General features: G+C 42.1%; 1 protein-coding gene across 6 annotated transcripts in view; it reads right to left on the reverse strand.

Moving 5' to 3' along the window:
• PIK3AP1 (phosphoinositide-3-kinase adaptor protein 1) overlaps positions 1–24,337 on the reverse strand; it is a 44,357-nt gene that overhangs the window by 11,023 nt on the left and 8,997 nt on the right. For 3 of the 6 annotated variants that reach the window (XM_071811884.1, XM_065843441.2, XM_065843443.2), the window contains 6 exons: positions 11,793–11,941; positions 10,778–10,922; positions 9,114–9,256; positions 7,859–7,991; positions 6,924–7,120; positions 4,766–4,955 (listed from right to left, as the gene is read on the reverse strand). In XM_071811884.1, the coding sequence (XP_071667985.1) occupies positions 4,766–4,955; positions 6,924–7,120; positions 7,859–7,991; positions 9,114–9,256; positions 10,778–10,922; positions 11,793–11,941 (957 nt within the window). Of the gene's footprint in view, positions 1–4,765; positions 4,956–6,923; positions 7,121–7,858; positions 7,992–9,113; positions 9,257–10,777; positions 10,923–11,792; positions 11,942–14,826; positions 14,896–15,091; positions 15,215–20,328; positions 20,354–24,337 lie in introns of those variants that run through there. The other 3 variants (XM_071811886.1, XM_065843442.2, XM_071811885.1) reach the window with 3 other exon arrangements.

A 24,337-nucleotide genomic window follows, 5' to 3' on the forward strand; every position in this document is an offset into this window, starting at 1 on the left:
GAAGGGAGCTCAACCAACTTGTGAACAGACAAACATACAGAAAATAAGTTATGTCCTACAGACCCCTCAACAACGGCCAAAATATCCATGTGTGGGCACACTTTAGAAAGTAATAGCACCCTTCTCCCTTTAAATATTTGGAAACACTAGATGCCTGCACATGAAGCAAGCCACCTCTTTACAGAAACTGATCCTTTATTATGCATGACAAAGGCTTCAGTGTGTTGGCATAAGTCACAACTCATAACTTTATAAGCAGTTACATTTTTGTGTACAATTCTCTCAGTTTGCTCAAGGATGATAAGGAGGCTGCTGTTTCTTGCATTAACTGAGGAAAAAATTAAAATCAATAAGGACAATGCATATGTATATATTTATCATTTATGTTCATCTCCTTCCCTTGCAAAATTGTTTTTTTTTTTTTTTCAGTCAGTGAAGAAAAGCAGGATATCTTAGCTCTTCAGGTCTACTCGGCAGTTAAGTGAATGAATTAAGATCCTGCTACAGATCTGATGAAAAGGGGTTTGTAGAACTGATAGTCATTTCCTCTTTTGGTGTGCTGCTCCTGGAAGCTTTTCCTTGGAAAAACCATAAGAAATGGGAGAGAGGGGGAAAGAAATTACGGGAACGTATTATCTTCAGTCTTGTGTACTGTGGATGAAATCCTCTTTCCAGTGAAGATAGTCATAAAATATCCAAGGTCAGCAGCAGACTCTACATTCCTGAGACTTAAAAGCCTTAGAACAAACAAGTTTTGAGATCACTTTAAGGGATCTCTAAGCTAGAATCTATATTGTTAGTAGAAACATTTTCCTGTAACTTTTTATTACCACTGATAACCTTTGGTCTTTTCTTTTATACCACCATATTCTACTGTTAACCAGCCAATGTTCATGGAGTCTCCTTCCCTGGAGACATTCAAAGCCCTCCTGGACATGTTCCTGTGTGACCTCACCTAGGCGTTCCTGCTCCAGCAGGGGGATTGGACTAGATGATCTTTTGAGATCCCTTCCAATCCCAAACATACTGTGATACTGTAATGTTGAGAGCTTGATCTCAAAAAGAATAAAAATGGTGGAGGAGGGAAACAACATGCTAGAGAATAGAACTTATTGCATTGCAACTTATTTGTGACCTAACATCTACTCTTTAGGTGTTGGAAGTCTGCAAATTACAGGCCAATAGGTTTTAGTCAGCTGAAACTCTATAGGAGAAAGGATTAAAGCTCTGCATGAAACTCACACTATCTCGGGTCTGAGTGTCCATGCAGTTCATAGATTACACAAACAGTGCTAAGGGTCTGGACTTTTTTTTCCACCAGCCCTTGGCCACTGCCAGTGTCTGAGCTTGGACAGAGGAAATACAGCCTCACTCTTTCCCCAAGTAAAACAGCATAATAGCGCGCACACACACAGCAGTTTAACCTTCACACAAATCAAACAGGTTTTCAGCACTTTCAAGAGTCCTTGCTCTCAGAGTCCCTCTTGCACACAACTCCAGCCAAAATCAGCAGGAGGTGCTGGTGAAAGGAAAGAAGAAAAAGCAAAGCACTACCTGATGCAACCATTAACGATAAGAAAATAAATAAACCAATTCAATCTTATTATTAGAGAACAGCAAACAAGGTTACAGCAGGAGCTACTAAGTTCCCACTGATTTGGTTAGGAGTACTTCATGATCTATGCTGCTCAGGGCATTAAGACCTACCTGGGAAGGAATGCTCCCCTCCAGCAGAAGTGGGGGCAGTGTTCTGGATATGAACAAAACCTTTTACATTTTTTTTTAATTTCATCATTATCTCAAAACTTAAAGGGACAAGTAGCAACTCAATACATCATAGCAACTCATGCAGCATCAGTAAAACTGGGTCCTTGCACAGCTTCTGCACTTTCTCTGTAAGTGTTTCCCCAGGACCAAATGCAGAGAGAAAAATGCATTGAAAAATCACAAGTCACATAAGAATACAAGATCTAACAGAACACTCTGGTGTTCAAGTATTTGCTACTACTTTTAACGTGCTACAAGGGCTCCAGTCCTGTGTTAGCTCTTTCTCAAACCAGTTCCTGACAGACAAATGACCTTCTGATATCTGGCCTTCCTTTGATCAGTGTCTGAAAAACTGTGATGGAAGCACATCTTGATCACAATAAATGGGCATGCTGCTACAGTATGGCTACACTTCAAATAACCCAGGTATTGTCCTCTACACCACAGCCATAACTACTCACATAAGGGCTACTGTGACCTGGAGAAAGTACCTCAGTAGAAATTGATTGTGATTTCCTAGGGAGCTTTTTATCCTCACAAACCTTTAAGCCATTACAAAAGCTGAAACCCTTTAATTTGTGATGGCAGTTCTAAACCAGCCAGCACTCCCATTAATTTCAGTGAGGGTTTGCCTATGTGCTGGTATTGTAAATAATATTGAAACACCTTCGCTTTGAGAGAACCAATCTAAGTGTTGAGCATTGTGCCAATTTAAACTTACCTGTTGCAATACAGGTAGATTTTAAGGACAGTTCAGACAAGCTGTAAATAGTCTTTAGGCAAAGACTAACAGATTACATAAAAACCCAGAGATTTTCGGTAAAAGACTCCTGCATGGAAGATTGACATACTGGAGCAATACACTAGGAGAACATTAGACGAAGCAGGAAAAGTGCTCATATTCCCAGCTGAAGCATTACACATAAGCCATTTACAGCATCTCGCCAATGAAGAAAACATTTTAATACACAGACTCATTCAGTTCTGCTTTTCAGCAAAGGAATCCTAAGTACCTACTTTAGTGACAGCTTGAGTTTTTACCTTTCCAGTCCTACTATCCCTGCAGAGCCTGCAGTGCACTCACACATCAAGAGAACTTTCTGGTGTGGATCCCAGAGACCTCTGCCACCCTGCTGATGTGCCTGTGCGTGCAGAAGCTTCCCCTAAAAGACATATGCCTGCTGGGTCTGGGCTACTGAGGAGGCTTAAAGAAAGCAGCCCAGTTTAGGCTTCAAATGCACCACCTTTCCTAGCTCTCAGTCCCCATGCCTGTCAGCCAAGCAGTCTCTGTTTCTTGAATTCATCCAAAACACCAGCCGAACTCTCTCCTGAGATCTGTCGGAGTAAGGCAGGAAAACCTGTGTACTTGAAGTGTTTAACTTAATGTGGCTTGTTTGACAGAAACAGGCAAGGGGACAGGCACACAAGCCACTGAGAGAACAGACTGAAGGAGGTGGTGATCTTCAGCAGGGAAGAAGAAACAAGCGCCTTAAAACGATTAGTTCCTCCACCAACAGTCTGCAGGGCTGGCAAATGGTTTTCTTGTCAGGAAGCTATTCTGATCTAAATCTGCACCAACACAAGAATATTTTCAGAGATGCTTTTCAGAGTCCAGTTCAAAGTGGTTGATTACAGGGAGCTTGATTTGCAGGCACAAAAGAAAGGAATATCCCCTGCATAGTTTCTGGGAGATCTGGACATTTCAGGGGTAGAAGACAACAAGTTTGGATTAGTGGTTTTAAACACATTATTTCCCCCTTCACAGACTTAATCAATCAACCAGATTCAGAGGTGCACTGATTGCAGGCAGAGCTTCCAAACATCTAGAAACTCTGTCTCTCTACTGCAAACAACACCAGCTTTGTTCCTTATAAATCAAACCAGCCTTACTGGTTATCTCCACCTGAAGGCAGAATAATCCCAGCTTTGGTAGCAAAATTACCCTTACAGTAGCCAAACAAAACAAAGAGTTTATGATTTCAGGCAGAGAACCAAGAAAGTCTTCTGGATTCCATAATCAACAACATGTCCTATAACATCATTTAATCTAAAAGAGGAGAAAACCAGCCCAGGACAGACATAGCCTATAAGTAAACGTATTTCGGTAAGAAAACATTATCCCTGATGCAGCATGCTTAAAACTGCAGAAACACTAGAAGTTCTTATGCAGGTACTTAAACTGTTATAAGCTAGATTCTCTGCTCATTGTGGGAATCATAAAATATATCAGTGGGATGAAGTCTGACCAAATAGGCAGATAAGTAAGAACAGCAAATTTACAATTTCTTAATGCAGATACTTAACTTGATATTTGCAGTGACTGAATACTTGCAGCCTCACTGAATATTCATTGAATAGTAGAAAAGTTAAACATCTGCCTATTTATCAGAATTAGCTCTATATTTTTAGCAATAAACCAAGTGGATTAATGATTTTTCAATTATAATCTCTTCAAGTACATATATTTCTAGATTTTGGTTTTCTTTTGTTGAGGTAGAATCTCAGCTCTTGTTTTTCACTTTCCCAGTTCTCCATAAAATCATAGCATGTTCTTTTCCAGTAGTGTCTGTAAGGCAGAGTGCCCCTACCTCCCTGGATCTCAGGAGGGAGAATCAGGACATGGTAGAAAATTTTGTCTCTTTGTTCAGGGTTCAGAGAGCCCTCAAAGCAGTGAGTAAACAGCTCTTGATCTTGAAGACTGGCAATCAAAGAAAGGTTTAGAGGAATTTTATCAGCCATGCAACATCAGAACTGGGGGATGGTTTCCTCATGGTGAGAGCAGAAAAGCTATAACCAGCCCTTACTCTGAAACTCAACTGAGGTGCTACTGTGTGTAAGAGAGACAGGTCAGCTTAGGCCTCTTGGACAGGGGCTCTGAACAACCTGATCTAGTTGAAGATATCTTTACTCACTGTAGGGGTGTTGGACTATGTGACTTTTAGAGGTCCCTTCCAACCCAAACCATCCTACGATTCTGTAATGCTATAAATATACATACAAAGATCTTCTGGGGCACCAGGGACAAATCCAGCCATGGATTCATAAAGCTCTTCATCAGATCCAGGATTCAAGGAACATTTCATTAACAGATCAGTGGACAGATGAGCCATGGACTCATAAACAGATTCATCCTCCTCGCCTTGCATGAGCTCTTCTTTAATGTGACTCTTCAGCATATCTGCAGTTTCCTGCAGAGAAAGGAGGGCAAGAAAAAAATCCAACACATTCAAGTCTTATTTAAATAAAGAAACTGGAGAATCAAAGCAAGCTAAAGATATCTCACTCTCCCATGACTGATGGAAAAGACCTTCTAAAAGTAGCCATTCCCAATGGCTAAGACTTCTCAGAGGAATTAAATCCCCACTACTGCTGTCTGGGCCCTGCCTTCAAGATCTATGTTGTATTAATAGGTAATGAAGGTGAGAAACAAGTTGGTGCTGACACATTCTGACTACTGATTACAGCCTCTCCTCCCCTCGCTTTCATGTCCTACCTCATGCCTGTAAACTCCTAGAACACAAGCAAAGCTCATTCTAAAAATACAAATGCTTGTCAAATGCTATTTTGGGGTAAGCATAACTGACCATAAGGGGGAAAGCTTGACACATGTGGAACACTTACAAGAGAGCAAAGTTTTAGCTTTGATGTAGATTCAGTTTCAGTTTCTTGCCATTAGCAGCAGCACGTTCACACCCAAAGTGGGAGTACACAGACCCCTTTCTGTGAGATTAACAGGAAACCTCACAGCACGCAGCTGTTCATGTAATACAGGCAACTTCGAATTCACAGGAGAGCAGAACCCTTTTCTCACATATTTGCAACATGGAGGGGGGGGGTGTGCGGTGAGCAGATCTTCACCAAACCATGCAAGGGAACAAAATACAAAGCTACATCCCAGCCCCCTCCTCAAGCTCCAACTATGTCACAAGCACAGCCACCTTAACCAGTTGCAGAACTACAAGATATTCTTCCATCCACAACAGCTACCTCATGGGCCTTCAGTCCACACGACATGTGTGTCAAAACTGTCTACATATCTTCCCTCCACAGTCAAAACAGGTCAGGCAGGTAGCTCATTTGATGTGTTAGAGAGGTGCAGAGGAACTTTTGACAGAGAGAAAATTAGGTGAGTAAAGAGATTTACTGGGATTTTCAGATACCCATACTAGTAGTACTTCTAGCCACTACCTTGCAGTGGACACAAAGGTGCAGATCATTTGTGTGCTCTGGTACTAAGCTGCAGTAGCCAGATGGTCAGTAGCAGGATCTGCTCTCAACACAGGTCTGTCACCGTGCTTGTGGAAAGGAGAACATGGGAAAAGTAGAGTACTGCTATAAGATGTTGGAAAGGCTTCCTAAGCATCTCTTGCTTACCTAGTGCAAAGATTTTAATTACACAATTTACAGTTTCTGCATCCCTCCTGATCTCAGAACAGGGAATGGCATTTATTTAGCTCTAGCATATAATGCTAGGTTCTCACTTATTTCAAGAAGCAAGCCCCAAGTTGCCTGGTGCAGCTGGAGTCAGGTCCATCCTGACATGTCAAAGTGCCATTTTCTGGGAATGGGGTTAGCTCAAAGAGAAGTGAACTGGGCTCCCAGACAGAACAAGCAGGAAACAGAGAGCTATCCTAATGCAGAAATGGAAGAAATAGATATGGAGCAGGCAGACTACATAGATGAGCTGTGAATGAGCTAATAAGCAATCCAGACTGCACTATGACTAATCAGAGCGCACCCCAGATTGTACCTTCCCAAACATATTCTCTTCCCATATTAGTCCCTAAGGTAAGCAGGATGAAGGGGCTGTAGTTTTCCCAAGATCAGAGGTTAGAAGAGTACACCAGGCACCAAGCACATCCCTGCAGAAACTTCATTAGAAGGATGGATGATAAAGGAACCCAGCATGGTAGTCTCTGCTTCCATCTTATCTGCTCTGTGCAAAAGCCCCAAGAACTTCCTCAGGTCCAGAGATGCACCCAACCCTCCAGCCTGGAATCTTTCAGCATGGTTGGATGTCTGTCTTCTACACCCTACCACACCACACTGCAACCTTTATTACCCCATCACTTCTGCTCCCACAACATCAAGTGCCAAGCTTGGTGCAACCACCCACACTTGCTGTGGGACAGTGCAGGACTGCTGCTTCCTCTTACCACATATTCATCAATGAACTGGCGGAGGTCCTTAAAGCCATGCTTTTCTGCAATGGTGTTTGGATAGTGGCCATACTTGTTGGCTACACTGTAGGCCTGCAGTGCTCCAGGGCATGTCAGCAGCAAGGCAGTGAGGTTCTTCAGCCCATATCTTGCAGAAAAGTGAAGCAGTGTTGGCAACTCCTCATCCCTCTGATCTGTGAGAAAAGGAGCCTGTTAGAATCCAAGTTTCTCTCTAACAGCAACAGAGCCAGTAGGTGAAAAACAAAATTTCTAGCAAATACTTAGACCAAAGCAGATGTGAAAGCCCTGAAAAGTATAAATACATTTTCAAAATGGAACTAACATTGCAGAAATCAACCGAAGTACCTAGTGCATCTCAAGGTTAAAGTCCTATGACCTCTAGTGGGGAATCTGACACTGTAACAGTGAAACATATGTAGGATCACAGGTTTGCAAGGACCTCTTAGATCATTATCCAGTAGGATAAAGCTGCTGTAAGGCAACCATGTCATGGTGCCTCACCAGTCAAACTGCTTGGTGCCCACTGTGCACCTTAGAGCAGAGTCACAGGGTTGGGGGAAAAGCACTTGGCTGGGAAGAAATGCCATGTGGGACTGGGAGAAGAACAAGTGAAGAAAATATGAGAGACATTTTGGGGAGCATCATCTTTTCACTTTGGTTGTGTTTGAAGCTGTCTCCATAGCTGCATCTGTTGCAGCACAAGGAAGTGAGACTGGTGCATGTAATAAAAAAGGGTCACCTGACCCAAACAGTAATCCCCAATCTATAGGCATCATGAGAAACTGAGCTTTTTGACTGAGATCCAAGATTTTTGAAACAGTCTGTTCAGGTATCAGACACTCCAATGTTAATGCACTCCAAGGTAAAACAACCGATCCAGATGAAGTTTAAAAAGAAAACAAAAATCTTACTTGTTGTCATATCTTCTTCTTCCAGCTGGTTTATTCCGAACAGGTGTAAGCCACTGGCAGGAATGTTCTTCTTCAGTGACTCAGTCAACAGTTTGTCCAGTTCTTCTATACTGTATGGCACAATTTTAAAGGCCTGGAGATAAACAAAATATTTTGTTTGGGGCAGACTGGAGATTCAGTTAAGGTGATATTTATAAAGTGTTTCATTATGTAGAGCATCTCAGAAAATGGCAGACTGAAGGCAGAAATGTTCAGGTCAAGCGAAGAACATTAATAGCTTCCTGGTCCAGAAACAGAGTGTCACTAATCTGCACAGATGAGAACCACACACTCCACAAGACAGAGTACAATGAGAAAGTCACTCATGCAACTGGAAGCACAGAAAAGTGTTATTTCCTACTTCTTGACAGGTATAATCTTACTTTTGATACTGTTCCAATGAAGTGTCATTCCTGCTTTAAGCATGAACTAGCTCATTTTTAATTGCTCTGGTGTACACTCTAGGTTTGGTTTTTGGACTGGTTCTTAACCAAAGACTGAGAAGCATGCCTGTTCTCCAAATAGAGGCACAGCCCGGTACCAACTGCTCCACAACTTGAACTAAAAAGAAAGGGGAAGACAGTTTTTCCAGCTCTAGGTACACTGGTGACTAACAAAACTACTCTGTAGGCTTCTGCTACACGGTTGATCAGGGACACGCAGGCAGGCAGCAAAGATGACACATGTGGAGAACTTGCTTGTGCAAGTTTTACCCCTCTAATAAGGTTCAGGTACCCCAGCAAAATATGAGAACTGAGGAGTGCCTTTAAATAAATAAAGACTAAGAATAAACAAATCATTGTATGTTACTCTCCTTCATTCAGTTAGCATGAATCTTTGCTGCCTTTTCACATCTTCTCCAAGAACACTTAGGTACAAATTTCCAAACCATTTATTTCTTTACTGTACTTTCTGTTATATCAGGTTCTGTCATCCCAGTCTTTTCAAGTCATCAGGGTCTAAATGTGAGTGTTGACTGACTGCAGTTTGTTAGTTCGATAGCCTGAGTCATGTTAGCCAGCTATTTGCTGCAAAGACAGAAAAAGCACCCAATGCTTTCACTAGAAGGGGATATTAAGGTTAAACGAAAATCCCTAAATAACCTTGCAATCCTTCATTTCAGAAGAGCTATTTCACGGCAAGCAATTTTGCTTATGTCTACTTGTGTAGGCTCTGAAAGCCGATTTCCAAAGTAGCTGTTTGCTGGAGTCATTACCTGGCACATGAACTGTACCGGGTTGGCTGCATTAGCCAACAGACTGCTGATTTCCTCCATGTCAGTGTGATAGGTGACACTTGCTGCTCCCACCATCAAATCCCCTGAATATATATGCAGAGGCACTGTCCCAGAGGTTAAATCTGAAAAGAAAGAGAAGAAATCACTGTCAAAAGAAACAATGGGACTAGGTCTACATCAAATACCTTGAGTTTGGAGATACTGCCAGATGGATATCGAAACAGTTTCTGTTGTATTGAATTAATGAAGAGTCAGGAAAAAGGAGATTATGTTGGTCTGAACACTAGGTAGGAAAGTACTTTGGAACTGCCTTCTTCATAGTTACATCAATGCACATCACCTGTGACCTGCTAGGTCCTCTGCTAACAGTAGACTGGACCACTAATGTTAACATTACACCATCCCAAACTAGAAAGCCTCCCACCTCTCCACACCTGACTTCCTCTGGCACAGTCTCTAAAACATGCCATAAAATATGAGAGCTGGGGAAGGAGGGGAGAAAAAATAAAAATTCACTAGGGGTTTTGCAACCCCTGTCAGCTGTACTAGTCTCTGAATGAAATCAACTTAAAAGAATTCCAGCTTTGCAACTTGACCCATGCCTAGGATTTATCTCCTGCTTGCATCTTGGGAGCTTCTTGATGTTTTATCCAGTGTGCATTCATAGGTCTGAACTTGCTCTTTCAAAACCAAGTATTTTGAATCTCAGTGAAATTAATCCTTCTCTGTATATGTGCTTGGCTGTCAACAACTCAGGAACTGATGAAGAGAATTAAAAATATATTTCGTACTGTTAGAAACCGCAGAACTTACATAGTTGTACGCTTCATCAATATGAAGGTCATGTTTATAATTCAAAGTACAAGTTAGTTTCCAGGTCCATGTTTAAATTATAAATCTCAATTTAAGACAGATTAAGTTGAACATTTTTATGTGGGTGAGGTCACCTTCTTTAAATCAGTCCACCTCACGGAATTAATGGGAGTCGCTATAATGACTATTAATCTCTATTCTCAGATCTGCCACAATGACTCTTCAAGAGGACAGACCAAAGTAGATTGAATAAAATCATGCCAGGAAATTACTATCAATCTGTAAGGCTCAGAAATCTTGCCCCTCAAGTTTAGTGAACCCCACATTTAGACAACCTACAGTTTTGTAAATATAAATATCTAGAGTGACAGAACATATGTAAATTGAAAGGTAAGCCAGGATAAATAGTTTCAGTTCTGATCACAGAGAGATCAACATTAAACACATGCTGTTATAGTCATGCAATTATTTACTGGCACTTACCTTTCTCTTGGTGCCCTGCCAATACTAATGTGGTGGTGATTATAACATGCAGCTAAGTTCAAAGTGCTTTACAAGCTGCAAACTGCTCTCAGAACTCCCAATAAGGTGTTTCTACACTGCAACCCTGCTGCTGCTGAGGGGAAAACAGAGCTCCCAAGCAGAAGTCTATCTCAATTCCTCATCACAAAAGCATCACAAATGAGAATGCGAGTTCAATATTTCCCAGCCCCAAATTCTCCTGTGCTGCAGCCTTTACCCTTTTACCTCTGGAACTTTTCTGGACAAGTAGGCTGAGATAGGAAGAAGCAAAGGGGTGAAGAGAGGAGGGAAATCTCAGCCCAGCTTACTTGGAGCCTCCACAGAGATTGTGTACTCATTCTCCATCTCAGCCAGCACACGCACAGACGATGCGTTCTCTGGAGAGAATTCAACTTCAGTTTTCACTTCACCATCTAGTTTACATTTCATGATAATATAAACTGTTGTCTGCACCTAAGAGAAAAGGCATTACAACATGCACATTCATAACATAAGAACACTTTGTTAAGTTCCTTTTCTAGGGATTTTGTTGTCATTGCAACTAACAAATTTTCATCTGCCATTTTCATAGTCCTGAATATTTTTCATGAGCATCTTCCAGTCATGAAGTAACTGTGCAGCTGGCTTCTGTTACAGTTTGCACCAGCATAGATACATGCATGAAGGCGATAAAACTCCAGACTTATCAACTAGATTTATAAACTGACTAAAGCCAGATTTATAATACTATTTAGTTTCAACTGTATCACTCTCTTCCCTCAAACAGCACAGCCCCATTCTAAACAGAAAAAAAGGAAGAAACTTTCAGTATGAAGGGATGCTGTACTAAAAAATGCTGTTTTTCAGATGGAAAGCCATGATCCAAGCTCTTTGGAGTCACTTGCAGGACATGCACCAGAATTGTCATATTAACTCTACAGCCTGGATGCAGTCTAATTGGCTCATTACAATCACTTTACTCCACTTCCCACCCTTAAATCTCACTAGAATGTAAGATGCGAAGTCAAGAGAACCTGCCTCACAGCACACAAGGCAAACAGCAATGTTAATGAGACTTTCTGTCAATAATTGACATTGCAGTCTAGACAACAGTGGGCATTGCAGTCTAGACAACAGTGGGCATTGCATGGTGTCAGGCTATTTCTGGGACCAGGGAACTGAGCTCATGAAACAGAGACACTGAGGACAGCAGACAGAGGGAAGGTGACAGAAAGGGAATTAGGGACTAATTCCCAGGCCTGTAAAGCTGTCCGTTACTGAGCAGTACAATGGGTTGCACAAGCCCACAGTAACAATGTAGCCCAAGGAGGTGACATACAGTACCCCACAACGTATGCGGTCAGGTTGCACCACCAGATGGTCCCCAGTGCTCTTGGATGATCCGTGTCCTTCACTCATGGCAAGTCTGTGGGAGTAAACTGGGTTCTTCTCGTCTTCCGTTTCTGTATCAGTTACAGAGTCACAGCCCGAGTCTAAAACAAAGCATACAGAGTTCTGTTACATCACTCCACTTTGCTGAACATGCATATCATACACATCCATTCTGAAAAACAGTCAGGGAAGTGGTGGGGTGAAACTTGCTATTCTTCTCAAAGTAATGCTTAGAAAAGGGGATCTAGTCAAAGAAAGGGAAACTACAGAGCTTCCTCTTTTATTTCCTTACATGGAGAACACATGCAAAGACACAAAAATGCTGGAGTAGCACTGAACATGCTTACAAAACAAAAAACAATGCCACTAGTTGCTGAGATGGATAGTTCCTTCTCACATTAGATAGGGAAAATAGTATGTCAATATCTAATATAAGAATGATTGACAGCTGGACTCATCTGACTCCCCCTGAACTTTGAGTACACTGTAGGATGGGCAGCAGCCTTTAGTCTTCCTCTCCTAAAGCAAATGAAGAAAACCAACTTTTATTTCATTTCAGTAGCATCTTTAGTTTTCTGGATCCTGCCTATGTTGCTCACCCCAACTCTCAAGTTCATTACTGCATCACCAAAATACACCACGAAGCAGTAGTTTGAAGGGATCCTGTTCTTCAAGCAAGAAAGATAAGCTCCTGTACCCATACAACAGTGAAACTGAAACCCAGAGCCTTTGTGTTGAAAAATAACAGTACTCTACCCAAACAGACCCAGGAGTAGAAGTAAATGCATGTAACCCTACAATCTGTGTGTACAAAACAATGTTCTCATTCTTGTTTCCCAATAATAGTACGGATATTGATGGAAGAACAAATTGAAATGATATCACTAGCTGCAAAAAAAAGCCTAGCAAGAATTAAAATAGATTACAGGCCTCCTACCCCTGCTAGGAAACACTTTTCGCAGCTAGAGAAAGGAAACAGACAATTTTGTATCTACTTAGTAGAGAGCACTTTCTTATCTAGTTTCTACCTCTTGATTCACATGATTCACACCGTTTTTCCCACCTCCCAAAACATCTGGTGAAAGTCACTGATTTCCCCTTGCCAGAAGATTAGCATGAAATCCTGAAACTCTATCTGCCATGGCCAAAATTTTCAAACCCTGCAAAAATGTGGAGCAGTCAAGGACTTCAGACAACATTTTGAAAGTTATTTGTTATTGACTACTTACTGTAAAATGCATCTGTAAAGAGCAGTACAAATTATTTACTAGATGAAAGCTCAAATTTGGACTGGCAGAGGTTTTATATTAGTAAAAAATGTTCTATTTAAAATGCTCAGTCCTGATAAGACCTAAGCCATCAGCCACACTGCCTAATCTGTGGCATCCATACAGCAAAGCTGCCAACAGTCCAGGTTTTACTCAGAATCCCCCAACCTCTGGGTACATTAAGCTTCCACAAAACAAGAGAGTCAAAGTTACTAAAGCAGGCTTATATTGGGAGTTCATGGCCTGCTAGTTTCAAACAATGAAGCTAGAAGCCAGGTAGGAATTTAAATCTAGACTACTTCATTATTATCATTACCAAAGACTTAAACTTAGGACATTTGAACTGCTTTGTCATGTACTTTTAAATTTTTTTCTATACATTTAAATGGGATTTTATGAATTATACAAATGCAACTTTGCTTTCAGGAGACAGGCTTTAAGCCACAAAATTTTAGCAAATCATTCAGCTGACATTTTTTTCACAAACAGTGGTGCACATACGCTTAACTTTAAGCATGTGAATCACTCCACATGGCAAGGAAACCTACTCACATGAGTACAAGTAGATTGTTGCTTTGATGTTTGCTGCAGAAAGAGTAAAGCAAAAAATCTGCAGCTCGGCTCTAAAGTTCAAGCAAGGCATCACCACCAACATCAACATTTCTTAAACCTACTACAGTACATGTAATTTGGCAAATAGATTTTAAAACTGCACCAACATAAATACACAGATTTGACCAAGAAACTACTTTGACACAAGCCTATAAACTGAAGGTGGTCTTTTTGGATTTTTAGACAGTGGTACTAAGTATTACAGAAAATGGACTGAGGTTTTAAATTCTTTAACTCAATATTTTAACTGATACTGTCCGAAGTCACCAGCTACAAGAGGCAGACTCCAGTTTTGGGAACCCTTATCTTAGAGAAAGGTGGCTACTCCCGCCTGGGAGTGTGACACTGCCCACCTGCACAGTAGAAAATAAAGCACTGGTCCCACGTCCTTCACTTACGTGACAGCTGCCACGTCAGGCATTCGGCACATGCAGAGCAAGACACCAGGTCTTTTGGGCAGGAGTAGAAGAGGCAACTGTGACCAGAAGTCTCTCTAATCTCTGTTGTTTTTTTCCAACATGATTACATCAGAAAGACTAAGCTCATCGCAGATGAGAGCAAATGATGACCAAACTGCAGCAAAACATTAATGTTCCTGTAACACACGCACAAGCTGACAGTGGTCAGCATCCTGACACTGAGGGCATCACTCCCACCCCAATATGGAACCATTAGCGTGGTAATTTGTACCTCACTTGCCCACCACATGGTCTGTTTCAGAGGAAAATGAAACCTAAAGCTATGGATCTCAGCTACAACATCTACAGTAAGCAAGGATAATAGGCAAGCAAAGACAGAACAAGCCCCCAGTCTTTCTGCTTTACTGATGTTATTTGATATTAGAGACAAATTAACAGATAAGACTTTTTAAGAAGTTCGGACATTGCTTGATCCTGTTTTGCACTTCCACATTCTCGTAACAGAGTTGACTGCCTGGAGGTGATATGTAAGAGCAGAGCTGTTAGGTAATATGGGAAGAAGCAAGCAATGTTAATCAGTAACTGGATTAACAGCTGACGCAACAGACACTCAGAGTTTCGGGTATGGATTATTCATCTGTTTTTTCATTCAGAAAATTCTGAAATTGCAAATTACCAACTTCTCACATAAGCAGTGAAGTAATGCCACAGTCATCTTCCAAGTTCTAGTGATGGGCTTCTGACTTGTGAACATGCAAGTACTAGAAGAGGAAAGCATCCCATTACATTCAATATATCTAAAGATACTTGAGCAATGGCAACTCACTTGCATATACAGATTCCAGAATTACATCATCGTAATGATACTATGATTTTATGATTCTCTGATACCCAGGCTAGAGAGTCCACCACTGAGGAAATGAACAGAATCATTAGAAAACTAAGCGAATACCTGAATTGAGCTTCTCCATGAGCAGCTGCTGTAGTCAGCAGCTCGCGGTATAAAGGGCTCTGTCTTGACTGGAGGGCCTTTCTGTTCTGCTTTAAATTAAGGCTACCTCATGCCACACTTGAGTCTGTGAAATACTTGTGAGAACAGCAGCAAGGGGAGGAGATGCGGTCCAAGAAACGCAACCACATTTCCCCTAGAAGAACATGCCCCCCTCCACAAAGTGTCAGCAGCTGCACTGCAGAGAGCAGCCTTGTGCCAGCCCCTTCTTGCCTGCCCTGCCAGGCTCCCTGCACAGCTGCCCTGCAGAAACTCACCCCCGGGAAAAACCCAGGGAAAACACAGGCATAGCCTCATGCTTCACAAGCCATTTAGCAGCTTTAGAAACCAACATGAAGCAGCCAGTTATTCTGACCTGTGGCTGTACAGCACACACAGCTCACTCTGTCATCCATTTCCTCCTGGCGAAGCCCATGGGCTATCGGCATGGAGCCGGCAGCTGTGGTTTCTCGAAGTCAGCCCTCACACCACAGGACACACAAATGCTCAGAAGGAGTCAGCAGCCTGTCCAGACCACTCTGTCATCCAGATATTAATGCAAATGGCAAGAACTGGGCCACAGCTTGAACATATAGTTTCTGCATGTGTATATTACCCCCTCACTGCCATCTTGTGAACACTCCACCCATTGATCAGCTCATCAATTGAGAAAACTAGCTTTCACGAGGCGACAGGCACCCGGAGCAAGAGGGAATGCCCTCAAAGAGAGCTCCTGCTGTCACCTGAAGCTTGCAACTGACCAGCCTCCTTTTCCAAGTGCAAACAAGGACATTAAGTCTCCCAGAGCAACTCCAATTGCATTTGTGAGAAGCAGGCAGAGTACTAACAAAGCAGGGCAAGTTACCCTTCGTCATGCCAACCTCCAAGCCCTGCTTTACCAAGGAGATACAGGCTCAGCAGTGAAATATCTTGTAATAATCCCTCAAGACTGGGTTATGCTATAGCAACATTTCCCTTTTCAACCAAGTGGAGAGAAACAAGCAGAAAAGTAGCAGGTAAAACGAGAAAAAAAGACAGGAAAATGTAAGATTTTGTGAAATTGTCCATCTAGAACAAATAAAGTATGGGACATCTCCCCTTCTCTTCAAACCTCGTACTCAAACAGCTCATCTACAAGCATAGCACCTAAAACCAGATTTTCAATTCTGCAAAGAAAGTGGTCACATTTCATTTGTCCTTGGAAGTTACAATAAACTAGTTCTCATTCTCCATCAAGGAAACGAGCTGTATTCTACTATGACAAGTTTTGCTTGAGCTGGCATGCATACACACACTTGTGCCTCTCTTAGGGACATTGCATACTTATGAAGAACACAAGTGGGTTATTAAGAGACCTGTTGACAGGATCAGTGTTTCAGCAAATTGTAAGAAGCCAGAAGGTGAGCTGCATTGACCTTTGTAACCTAATAAGGCAATATCTATCCCTCATACTCAAAAACATACCTTAGTCCACAGTTCCTCTATAAATAGCATCTCATCCAAACTTTAGGACCTTTTTTTTTTGTTATGTTTTATAACTACAGACATGTAACTGGAAGAAGAAAAATGTCTTTGCAGTAGGTTTTCGTGATCTTCATTAAAATTTAACTCAAGTGAATGGATCTGTTCACTTTCTTGGATCAGTGTTCCCAAATGCTACTTCCAAGTTATTTTTTAACTCCATCTTGGAAACACAAAGTATTTGGAGAAAGCTGAGTCACCAAAAGTTGTTTACAATGCCAAGGGCAACTCCATGTCACTCCTGTAAATACTGGAAGGTAGGGAGGAGAAAGTGGCCAATAAATACCCTACTTGGGTTTCAGGAACAGGAAACTCAGCACATAGTTTTGAGAACATGAGGTAAATAATAGAGTCTGAAAAGCCACAGGAGTGGAGAGGACACAGAAGAGAAAGCAAAGAGAAAAAATATGAAAAATACCAGGCGCTAGAAAACAGTGATAAAATAAACACCTCAAGCAGGTGGGGAATTGGCAGAGAACAGGAAGGTAACCCACAGGATCAAAGATGCTTCTGCAGGAATATTCCAGTTTAGGGACAAATGTCACCAGTAACTTTCAGTTGCCTGCTTAGGCTGGGCTCAGTTTTGAATTATTCCTAGCACTCATTAATGTGAAATTAAAAATGGGACTGAGGAGGCAAGGTCATCTGCAAAGCAACTGTGATCAGACTGATGCATATAACAACTGCACCTCACGTGACATTTCCTGATGCACAAAAGCACAGGTAGGAATCCCAGATGGAAGTCCCTCCTGCATTAGGAACAGATGGAAATGGGAAACAGATTAACACACCTCTGGAATGCTTGTCATGGATACAGACCCACAGAGGTAACAGCTGGGAAACAGCCTACCACACATCATCTGCCCCAGCCATGTTCCTCAGCCTCCTGCACCTTGACTGCAGATGATGACTGGATGAGCTCTTATAGTTCAGTTTGTGATCACTGGTCTGCAACCCCTCTTCCTCAGTAGCTGCAGAAGGTGCACTCTTGGTCTGTAGTGCTACAGGTTGCATAAAAACATCATCCACAAAGGTCTATGCACAGGATAGTTTCAGAGAACCTCAGCAGTTTCCCCAGGATGACAAGGCAACACTCAGTAATTCTATCACAGACTAAAGAGGAAATTACAATTCGTGACATCCTGAAAAACTATTTCAAATTTACAGCTCTTGCTCATTCACTAGCAGCCCTGAGCTGAGAACAGCACTTTTAATGTAAAGAATAGGATGCACCTGAGAAAACAGTGACTCTTAGAGCTGTAACGTGCAAGACCTCAGGGAGGGCATGCAGTCTGAATCCAGCATGTGTTTCCCTCCAGCCCCAGTAACAGACACACGTTCCCCAAATGCAGATCTCTTCAAATACTGTTCTGAGATTGTGCCAAATTCTGCTCTTAGAAACCTCATCAGATGACCTAGCACAGTCCTAGAGAAGAAATGTCATCTTCCGTTACCTAATAAAGCACATGAGTACCAATATGGCCCTTAGAGTGCTATTACTTGTCCAGAAAAGACTTTGTTTCAGCTCAAATGCACACCTCACTCCAGAGGGTTATCCTGGCTTAGTGAGTCTGCTGAGCTGAAAAAAAATCATATCTGTGCATTCATGGGAGCATATACAACAGAAAGAGCTATAGCAGTTTAAAACACAACTACACCCATCACAGCCCTCTTTCCCCTTCCTGTCTTCATTTTCACCAGCGGCTATGGCACATGCAGCAGAACCAGCAAAAAACAAAAGAACACATTTGGCTGTATCAGTGAGACACAAGATCAGGATCTCTGCTTCAGCAGCTGACAAGCGTGGGTGTAATCTGAGCTGCCGGTCCCTGAACTCCAGGATGAGGAGGAACATTTACACATTTCACCCATATCTACTGCAAACAGAGTAGCTGTAAACTCAAGGGTAAAATGCAGAGTCCCCCTTAAAACACAAAGATAACCCAGTTTATCTGACCATGTCTAGAGTGTGCTACAAATGTAAAGTCTATTTAGCCTGTAGCTCTTTCACTAAGGTTCAAGCAATCATACCACACTATGCCTGCCTCAAGCTAAAAGCATGCCTGGCTATTGTGGTTGAGAAACTGCAAGCCAACTCATTACAATTCTTTGAACTCTCAGCCCAAGGGTCTCACCAGGCCTAATGGTCAATTTGTGATAGGATTAAGTGTATAAACCTAAAGAGCTAGCTGGTGTGCATGGGACAAAAACAGAGACAGGGAAGAGCTTCTAAGGAAGATGCAGTGCTCTGGCCAGCCAGACAACAGACACTGTGTACGACCAAAATCTCAAGAAAGACAGGCTGGAATAGTTCACTTCAACACCCTGTGCCAAGAGGAGACAACACATACTGAAAAAGCATATGCATGGTTGATGATTATTGAGGGTGCCTTATATCCACCTCTGATTCAAGTCTTCCTAAGCAAGCACATGCAAGAAACACTAACATCCAATTTGCTGATTAATTCTCTCTTCCCTCTTTCAGTATCCCCTTGCTTCAATTTTAGCACAATGCATAACACTTGGCACGACAGAAAAGACTGTCCACATAGCCAGAATTCAACCAAGAGAGCAGGGTAGCTGCTTTGGAAACATCCCACCAGAAGATCACTGTTTGCCTGAAGGTATGGCTCTACAAGTTGCTTCAGTAGATCTAAGGTCACATCACTACTGAAAGGGCAGTCCCACCCTCCCCCTCCTTCAATTAGTCTCCTTGGAACATCACCTTGCAGTCCAATGCCACACCAGATCACCCAGCCAGATGAAGGGTGGCAAACGAGGTAGACCACTCTCCTCTGCAGCAGTCCATGCTAAGGCCAGCCTATGCCACTGATGAAATTTCCCCCGGGAAGCTCAAGATCCACTGTTAATCTGAAGTCGCTTTTGAAAAAAGCCTAGAAAGTTTTCTATGGTAATATCAAACAGTTGTGAAAATCCTAGAAAATACAATTCTAGAAGCAAAACAACTCTCCAAGTGCACAAAACAGGTCTTTGAAACAACTTGAAATCTGCTACACACATCTCTTCAGACCTACTCTGTAAAACATCTTTGGTTTGACCACACACTTCTGCAAAGATTTTGCAGAAATTACTTCAGCTGTTCCAAACTTGGAAGAAGCCATCAATGATGATTACTGGGCTCTTATCTTAAGCCGGTGTTTTAAAGCCTTGCCATTCACATTGGCAGATATTTAGAATTTGGCTTAATCACTTGAGAAAAATTATTAGAACTAAAAGCTACAGAGAAATATTATTAGTATTTGTGACATGCATGAAGTCTGTTATAGCCTGACACTTCCCAACCACATCAGCTCCTGTACTTTACTAGTTCTGGGCTATCATTTCTTTGTGTCTGTCTAGAAAGCTAGTATGCACCTATGTTAGCACTGCTTGAATCTCATACTGCCATGAAGTATTGCTTTCAATGTGCATAAACCAGGACTTTATGAAGCACCTAGATGACAAACAATGCATCCATACTGCAGCTGGGAAGACTATTTCAACTGTTCGATCCCTTTTGCTACAGATGGATAAGGAAATTCATGCATTTCTCTCAGTGTCACTTGGGGGCTTAAAGTTTCTCTGATTGCTTTAATCAGCTCTCTGAAGTCTCTGTGCTTCCAACATCAGTCATTTTTATAACAACACCAGCATCTGTAAGGAAGAACGTGCTACCAGACCTTAATTCCTGATCCAAGAGCGTCACAGTTTCCTCTCTTTGACAGGCAGTGAGAACCAGCCCAGCTGCAGAGCTCCCACGTAACAAAGCAGACTCCCGTTGCACCCAGAGGACTGACTAATACCTCACCCGTTCCTCTTCAAAGAGCGGAGTTAAAGAAGCGTATCTTCTGTTTCAACACAATATAACAGAGAAAAATACAGTTTTAAGAATTCACTTAACCTTGCCCCTCAAAAAAAGAGGAGGAAAAAAAAAGAGCAAGGGAGGGAGGACTGCAGTACAGCAGATAATCATGCTACCTCATTTGTTCAAAGCCACTCCAATAAACTGGTAGAAATAAATGCTAGACGTAATTCTCAGAGACAGGGTTACTCAGAACATATTCCTTCACAGAGCCCCAAGAGCCAGAAGTAAACACCAAATGGTCCCCAGCTTCACATTTCTCTGTCCCTTTAGGTCTGTACATCAATTCCCATCCCTTCCTACTTCTAACTTGCTTCCTTTACTTAGCTTCTGATATCCAAGCAGACTCTGAAGATGCAAGCAGGGATCACAAACTTGGCACAGGAATCCACATCCAATCTTTGGTTTCTAGAACCTAAGGGCCAAAATGGATCTTGCAAAGAATGGCTATTGCATGCACGGGACTGGAAACTCTTTGGGAACATTGTGAGGGTGTGGGACCACCACGTGAGAGCTTGAAGAGATCAACTGGCGAGGCAAATGCAATGCTAGGATCTCATACAGACAAGAGATTCCAGCAGGGCTACAGTAACACTGTAGTGATAGCTGCATGAACCTGGGCCTGCTCACAAGCTGGAGCCTCAAAGATACAGCATTATCACTCCAGCAATATAAGAGGTCCCAAAGAACCATCTTCTGTAAGGCAAAAGATTAAGGAGGTGGTTTCATAAAGGTATTGATCTGACACAGCTTCATGATCCTTTTCTAAAATGATGACCAGGGATGTCAAATTAACTCGCAGAAGTCTTGTTTTGCTGCATTATTTCCAGGATATATCTTTTAAGGGAGTGGCTTAACATTCCCATAAAGTACTTGGCCATGTCATGCCTCTTTCTAACAGGATTTCTTTCTGCATCCAATATTTCTCAGTAGCCATGCTTTATGAAACTTAATAAGCAGCACAGGAAAGAGCTGCTACAGCATTCAAGGCTTGTACTGCCTCCACATGCAAGAGCAAACTCCACAGGCACTGGAAACCATACTACAACACTCCCTCTCGTAGGAACATGTTCCTATACAGGGCAGAATGCACCTGTGGGGAAGGAGGTTGCAGTTCACAGCACGCCCTTCACTACTGCCCCATCTGCAAGTCTCAGTATTAGGCTGACAGAGCAGTCCTGACTGAAACGCTACCTACCAGAAACAGACACAGCACAACAGATACAGTAGCTGCTATTGTCAGGGCAATAGTTACCAATGCCACTGCCCAGTACGAAGCACCCGCACCTCAATGAATTGTGATATTATCTCAGGTGGCTATTACAACCACTGTCCTATGCTAAAGTGTGCAAATCTATCACTGTCTGGTGGCTTTTGTGGTTTCCAGTGAAAAGTTGCCATTAAAAGTATTCAATGTGAGTTAGCATATTTTTAATGGGAGAAAAGAAAGGAAAGAGTGTTCAAATTTATCCACAAAAGCCACAGACTATTATTCTAGGTTATGGCACTTGCTTTGTCATTTCTCAGGACATCTCACATACCAGATAACACTGGATTTCACTGTACTCACGTCCCGAGATAGTTACACAGTAAATCAGAAGGTCATAAGTTCATCAAGGCCTAACATGGAGCATGTTTGAGCAATCAAATGAACAAACTCTGATACCCTTCCACAGAAACACTATAGGCCAATGAGCTACACCAGGAAAAAAAAAACTACCTTTCGGTAAAAATCTTGAGATACATAATAGGAATTCATTTATCACCAATGAACAGATCACTGATCATTAACTCCAAAGTAATGGGAGAGCAGCTCCTACCCAACTTACAAATTCATTGTGAATTTAGAGCTCTACCCCTAAATGGCAGTTACGAGCAAAAATTAGCAATCAAATAATTACAGAAGTGTCAGGCTGAACTGAATCTCTTGCATTTTACCACTTCATCCCCCTGGGTTGAGACACACTTGATAATATCTTACACATCTGTCCAACCTGACCTCAAACTCTGAGTAGCCTATTCCAAGGTTACTTTATCTTTACAGCTTAAGTCCAGCACAGGACCACAAATACGATTAAGGGACCACAGCATATTTCATACAGGTAGAGGTTGCAAGAGCTGGAACTCTTCAGCCTGGAGAAGACTGAGGAGAACCTTCAGTTTTTACCTGATGGAAGGGAATGAAAAAGAGGGAGCCAGATGTTCCTCTGTAGTGCCCACTGACAAGACATGAGGCAACAGACACAAAGTGAAACACAAAATCCCATCTGAACACAAGAAAACACTTTGTTAGGTTGTTCAGGGAGATTGCGAAGTCTCCACCTGCAGAGACATTCAAAACCTGACTGGATATGGTCTTCAGCAATCTGATTTATCTGACCATGTCTCAGTACGGAGGCTGGACTAGATTATGTCAAGAGGTCCCTTACAACCTGAACAATTCTGTGATGCGCTCTCAAGTTTCACTCATGGTTAAAGCCAGAAAGTTAATTCATTTCCTTAACATGTTTCTGTTATACCATTTCCCTCGCAAAGGCTCACTGCCTTGGCCTCTGGTCCACACTCTGTGTTCAGCAGCACAGTTCACAGCTGCCATTACATCCAGTTATCACCTTAGCAATGTCAGCTTCCTTGAGTTTTTTTCCCTGAAAGTGTTTGCTTGGGAACAGGAAGTTCAAAGCCACTGATTAATTAGTAAATGCTTTGGAAACACCAACCTTTAAAGCAGGAGATTTGAAATTTTTCAAGACAACACAAGTAGGGGATGAAATAAATCGGAGAAGTTGAAGAGATCATAATACAAAGCAGATGTCAACTGAGCTTTGAGAACACAGGAGGAAGAGAAAGCTCAGTGACTCCCTGCTGACCAACACACACAGCACAGCATGGTGTGGTATCACAAGCCAGACAAGAGAGCTTAAGCAGCAGGCTTGTACAGTGCCATCCTGAGCATTTCCATGTCCTTAGCACAGTTATTGTATAGCCGGAAAAACTTCCCCATCAATAACAGGAGCACCTGCAAACAGAAACCTTCATGGTCTCTGTAGTTTGCCAGGACTGAAAGATTGTTAAAGTAAAAATGGCACATCTACAAGAGAGCAAGAGTCAGTGTCAGCACAGTTAGTTCTCAATAAGGCTAGATAAATACTTCCTCATTTCTGAATTTGTACCAAACTAATAAAATTAAAATAGCTTTCAGCATGTGATGTCTGGGGGTGTCACGTCCCCATGATGCACTAAACAAACCACAGCCTAACAGCTGTGCTAGAGGCCAGAGCATAGCCTGAGCCGGGCCAGTGTGCAGGCTCTGGAGCGGAATTTGCCCTCACAGCGTCCTGTGTCATATGCTCCACTCACTTGGGATTCAGCTAATAAGAAGCTGAAATTCAGTTATTTTGCATCAGATTTTGTTTTTTAATTGCGCTGACACTGCTATTAGAAGTACCAGTGAATGCATGTGAAGAGAAGCGCTACCCAGAAGAAGACACCCAGACAAACCATTTCAAACATGGCCATAAACTTCCTCTGCTAAGTGCTGTGGGAATTGACGGCTGCCTTGCTCAGGAGTAGTTCACAGTCCACTGCAGAGAATGGACTTCACTGATGCCTCCTAAGAGCTCCTGACTTCAAAGCCTTCATCTAAAATCCTAACAGTGAAGTCCTGCAAGCAGAATACAGGCTGTGTTTCTCTACAGGAGAGATCTGTTGTCACAAACACTCTTACTTTAAGTCGCTCACACTGGGGTTGGCTGCAACCAAACTGTAACACAGATACTATTTTTTTATTACCAACCAAGAAGAAAGTTTTCACAGTTTCACCCAAAAAG

The sequence above is a fragment of the Patagioenas fasciata genome, chromosome 8, assembly GCF_037038585.1.
Source record: "Patagioenas fasciata isolate bPatFas1 chromosome 8, bPatFas1.hap1, whole genome shotgun sequence".
Taxonomy (NCBI): domain Eukaryota; kingdom Metazoa; phylum Chordata; class Aves; order Columbiformes; family Columbidae; genus Patagioenas; species Patagioenas fasciata.